The 5,675-nt window shown below is 34.8% G+C and overlaps 1 protein-coding gene across 1 annotated transcript; it reads left to right on the top strand.

The window, feature by feature from the left end:
• The first annotated feature begins 1,072 nt into the window (after positions 1-1,072).
• LOC140164342 (uncharacterized) lies at positions 1,073-5,675 on the top strand. The gene is made up of 3 exons (XM_072187614.1): positions 1,073-1,222; positions 2,975-3,353; positions 3,816-5,675. Exons 1-3 carry the CDS (start codon positions 1,090-1,092, stop codon positions 4,216-4,218), a joined length of 915 nt encoding a protein of 304 aa, XP_072043715.1. The 5' UTR covers positions 1,073-1,089; the 3' UTR covers positions 4,219-5,675.

The following is a 5,675-nucleotide window of genomic DNA, read 5'->3' as shown; positions in this document are numbered from 1 at the left end:
ACAACATGCTCATCTATCAGGGCACAGTTCTTTAACCCCAATACATTTGTATATTCATAGAATGACCTTTGAAGATTTGGGTACAAAAACTCATACTCTGCAACTTGAGGTCAAATTTTGAACTATGATTATGTAATTGAGGTTATTGGACTATGCCATTGGGATGAGGCTCTTGTGGTCCATAGTCTAAGTATAATACTTGTGGTATCTCCGTAACGTTTAGTCTTATTAAGGCGAGTGCGATGGCAGAAGCCAAATGTTTCAATTTTAACCATTTAACTAAACACTGCAGCAGTGCACTTCTTAATATTAATACATTGATTTTATAGACAGCGAGTCAAGGGACCCTATAATTACATGTGTAATCAATTACGTGGGACTTACGTTTCTTGGGTAAAGGTAATATTAAAAAAATTATCAGACTGAACATTTTGAGCGTTTTTACACTTCCAAGAAAATTCACGCACATGGGGCGGAAATAACACCCTACAAGCCACGAGATCGCCTTTATAGAACCACTGTCATTCTTCTCGTGTGTCAGCTTTATTTGCCTCAATATTTGAGTGCAAACACCACTATAGGTCATATTCCCTTCTGACTCGCCTTAAGTAAGTCTTATCTAAGCGAACTCGACCTTGTTTAAAAAGTGTCATTGAAACGGTAATTTGCTAATTTTACGCTTACATTGTTAATCTTAACAGTAAATTCAAACTTTACATTGACATACTGCACTTGATTTTTTGTGTGGCTCACGGCGCGGAACTAAATTTGTACAGGTCATTGCTTATGTTATGAAATGATACAAAACGGTAAATTCTCAATATTTTTTCAACCATTATCGCGATCAAATTTCTTAAGGTAAAACATTAACACACAGAATCGTAAATTCTAAGAACAATTCGGAGATTCAATATTACATCAAATAAGAAACTATCTTTTTTCTCTCTTTTAAGATTTCGATCTTCTTCCATTAAATTATAAAAATCTCTAGAAATACTTTTTTCACGCATGATTGCCATCTTCAGGGCGAGATTTTAGTTGAACTTTCAGCCTTTGCAGTAATCATTTCATGTGCAAGTTACGAGGAACATGGATCTACGACTACCGACGAAGACAGAGCCGTGTTATAAGTGGATAGTGATCACGCTATCACTTGTGACGTTTATACTCTTCTGTGTAACTTTGTTTTTCAATTTAATTGGGAACACTACTGCAAATAATGGTGAGTGTATTATTATGTAGGCTTGTTCTAAATGCATTAACTTTAGCAGGTTATGTTCATACGTGGACTATGGAAGAAACACTAACCCTGGGCATTAAAAGGTTAGCAACTATTTTAAACTGTTGCGATTTGGTAGTTCATAGCATCTTCCGAATGGTATTGAGCTTTGGCAAAAATTGCATTGATCATTTCGTAGCGAGTGTGTAAGCTTGTGCAGAAGAATTCAAATATCACATATAAGCTTTTGTAGGTCCTGTGTTCTTGAGTTTATATGTTGTTAAGAGGGCTGAAACAACAACACTTTTGTAAAAAGTACATGATTTGTAGAATGAACTTTTGCAAAACATCAAAGTGTTATTTTCCACAATATATTGATTTAGATAATGAAAATCGAATTTCTGGCTGCTTCGACCAACATAGTCTACCCTTAACACACGATAATGACGATAAGGCCCTGTTTTAGGTGTCATTTTCTTCGGAGGGGAGGGGTCATAAATACACCGGTGACTCAATTTGTTTACCTCCTTCGGCTTGAACTGTTTTTTAATTAGCCTGCTGTCTATTGCATCCACACACAAACAAATTATTTCAACGAAATGTGTTATCATTATATTTGAATCTCCAGTTTGCTTGGACAGAATAGGACACTTTTGGGCAGGTTATTAATTTAGAGTGCTTTACTTATCTTAAATATAGAAATATTTTGCTCCACAACGCCGTTTTCCCCATCGAAATCGGACATTCCTAAGCGAAGATTCAGTTCGTAAGTTATGGTATTATAAACTTGAAAATTGAGATATCGGCCTTTAAAAAATATTATTGACAATTATGCATGCATATGTTGATTGAAAAATGTCTGAAAAAATACAAGATGCCAGTTATATTTCAGTCTGAAACTATCAGACAACGTTTTAAACATTATTAACATCACAAATTTGCAAGAAACCTAAACTAAAATAATCACCCGGGCAGATTTTTTGCTATTTCTCCATTTACGATCCTGCCCAAAAGTGACTCCCTTTGATATACCATGTCACAATTTACCACCCTAATATTTTTCATGTAAAAGATTATGACCCCAGAATATTCATGATTTACAGCATCCTGAGAGAGTATGCCAAAAGACTGGGTTTTTTTAAATTTCGTATAAGCCATCACAACTTTCATTCTTTTTACAGAATAAGTTACTTTGCATTTTGACAAACTGAAGGTGATACTCATTATAATTAACAAGGTTTTTTGTTTTGGTTAATTCAGTTCGTAAGTTATGGTATTATAAACTTGAAAATTGAGATATCGGCCTTTAAAAAATATTATTGACAATTATGCATGCATATGTTGATTGAAAAATGTCTGAAAAAATACAAGATGCCAGTTATATTTCAGTCTGAAACTATCAGACAACGTTTTAAACATTATTAACATCACAAATTTGCAAGAAACCTAAACTAAAAATAATCACCCGGGCAGATTTTTTGCTATTTCTCCATTTACGATCCTGCCCAAAAGTGACTCCCTTTGATATACCATGTCACAATTTACCACCCTAATATTTTTCATGTAAAAGATTATGACCCCAGAATATTCATGATTTACAGCATCCTGAGAGAGTATGCCAAAAGACTGTTTTTTTTAAATTTCGTATAAGCCATCACAACTTTCATTCTTTTTACAGAATAAGTTACTTTGCATTTTGACAAACTGAAGGTGATACTCATTATAATTAACAAGGTTTTTTGTTTTGGTTAATAGGTTTGTTCATCAATGACATTGGCGCTGTGTCAGATGAGTTTGCACTTGACATAACCCCTGCTGACTTCACATTCATAATATGGGGCCTTATATACATATGGCAAGCCGCATGGATCATATATGTCCTTACATCACTCTGCCGACGAAACCAATATGGCGCTGTATTTACCAACCCACCAATTGTGACGCCATTTTTCCTCATGTCTTATTGTCTCAATTTGTGGCTTAACATCATGTGGCTATTTCTTTTCGATAGAAAATTAATAGTATGGTCATTCATCTGTATATTCCTCATGTACTTTACATTGGAATTCCCAGCTTTGATGTCGCATCATGTGGCGGTGCATAAGTATGGCAAGCAGCTGAAGAAAGATCATAAGTAAGTGCCTTGAATTGGATAATTTTGTCCTATACATATCACAGTTGACATTCCATGTTGGCATTACGGCTGAATCTCTTATAATTTTGAAAAATGATTTGTGATGTAGAACCAAATCTTTGTAATTGGTATTAAGTGTAGGGGTGTCATGTAAGATGTCCAGTAAAAAACCCGGGTGGGGGGGTCACTCACTACTTGACTTGCTACGCACCCGTGTCCAAGAAAAACGTCTAAAAGGGTATGTTTTTCACCACACAGCGGCGTTGACGTCTTTTTGAAAAAGGGGTACTTTTTCAGAAGGCATCACCATTTAGGGGTCCTTTTTCAGCCAAATCCTTAGACGTTTAGGGTTAGTAATATTATTGTTTGAGTGAGTTTGCACTAATTTGATCAAAATCGATCAACCAAAAATTTTCATTTAGTACATTAAGTTTTTTTTCTTTCTTCTCTCCATGTTTACAGGGCAGACAGGTTTGCCATACGTATTTTGATTCAGAATGGACTCGTCCTATACCGTACATGGCTTGTTCTCGCCACGACGCTCAACGTTTGCATCGTACTCACATACGAGAGAGACATCATCAGATCCACATCCAGTACCATCGGACTCGCGATCGTTGCTGTCTTCGTCATTCTAGATTTCGTCGTCAGTACAACTATTTGGGATAAATACCAACGTTACACATTCTCTAATTGGGGTGTATATATTTGGGCTCTCATTGGGATTCTTGTTGGTAATTGGGATGCAAATAATCGTAACTCTATTATTACACTTGTACTTTTGTTTGTGTGTATCATTCTTCTTGCTGTTAAGATACCACTGACGGTATGGCGACACCGTAACAAGCCACTCTACGCCGTGTAAATTAAAGCCATTATTGTAACATTTCCATAAAAAATAATGAAGAAGGAAGCGGCCTATATGCTTCACCCTAGCAGGGCGAAAGACAATGCGAGACAGAAATTAATAAATGCGAGGATCGGAAATAAAATTAATGATGCAAACCCGAGAAATTAATATTTAAACCGACTGTCAACTCAGGTAATACAGTGATATAAAACTGGATCAATTGAGCCCATATTTAATGGTCGATCTATGAGTTTTAAAATATTGGACGACGTCTCGTCCAATATTCTAAAACTCATAGCGAGACCAATAAATATTGGGCGTAAAGAATCCAATTTTATCATTATTATCTTTTGGATCCAATATTTTCACACACTTGGATTCATCAAAACATAATAATGGTAAGACTCTGGACCGGTAATCCAGCGACCGGGGTTCAATCCCCGCTGAGTCCTGATTTTTACTCTCTCAATATTTTCATATGTCAGTTTGCTCTAGCCACAAACACGTCATTCCCATAAAAAGAGTGTATATAAGTTTAATAAATTACATTACAATCGTAGAATACAGAATTTTATAAAAATATTGAGGGCGGCCTCCTCAGCAAATGTTACAATATAATTATGGCTTTAATGAGTGGTCGCTTGGCAAGACCGGTCTCGATTTATGTAAAGGAGGTTATTAATCAAATGGAGATATACTGACAATCAAGTGAAACTGATTAAGTTAAGCTCTTTGAATTTGGATTTTTGGGATAAACTTGGTTGTTCCTTCATGTAATTTTAAACGAAATTAGGGTTAGGATTATGGTTATGATAAGGGTTAGGGTTAGGATTAACTTACACGAATTAAGTACATAAAGGATCGACCATAAACTTGAAGACGGTCACAGTTCAGTTCAAATTTGTTTGTTTTCATTTCAGTTCATCTAAATATTATAATATAGTAAATACAAGATAAAGAATACATTATGATATTAAACCGTAGAACATGAAGAAGTGAAGAGATGTGGATGCCGCAAAGGCGCCAAGTTTGGAGAATTAACTTATACTACAATACTAATGTGTACAATGATGAGAGCATGAAATAAGAAATGATAAAAAAATGAACTAAACAACGGTTGAAAGTTCTATATAAAACCACAATTGTTATAATTTATTTAGATTTGTTAAAAGCATTTGACACGATAGGACATCATTAGTTCTTCGTAAATTGAAGCATTATGGGTTCAGAGGAATTGGTGGTAGATTGGTTTAAAAGTTATTTGTCAAATATTTAACTAATATAGGAAAGAGTTTGTTTATCACCATTCTTCTCATAGTTCAGAACAAATAAGGTGTGGCTTTTCTCAAAGGTCCATATTAGCCCATTATTATCATTTATATTCTATATTAATGACACTGTTTAAACATTTTAAATTTCGTACTTTTTGCGAATGACTACTTTACTGTGTCCACTTAAAAATATTGACTCAA

This window comes from Amphiura filiformis, chromosome 11, assembly GCF_039555335.1.
Source record: "Amphiura filiformis chromosome 11, Afil_fr2py, whole genome shotgun sequence".
NCBI classification, from domain to species: Eukaryota; Metazoa; Echinodermata; class Ophiuroidea; order Amphilepidida; family Amphiuridae; genus Amphiura; species Amphiura filiformis.
Note: the sequence above shows the minus strand (reverse complement) of the source record. Positions and strands in the feature narration are given on the sequence as shown.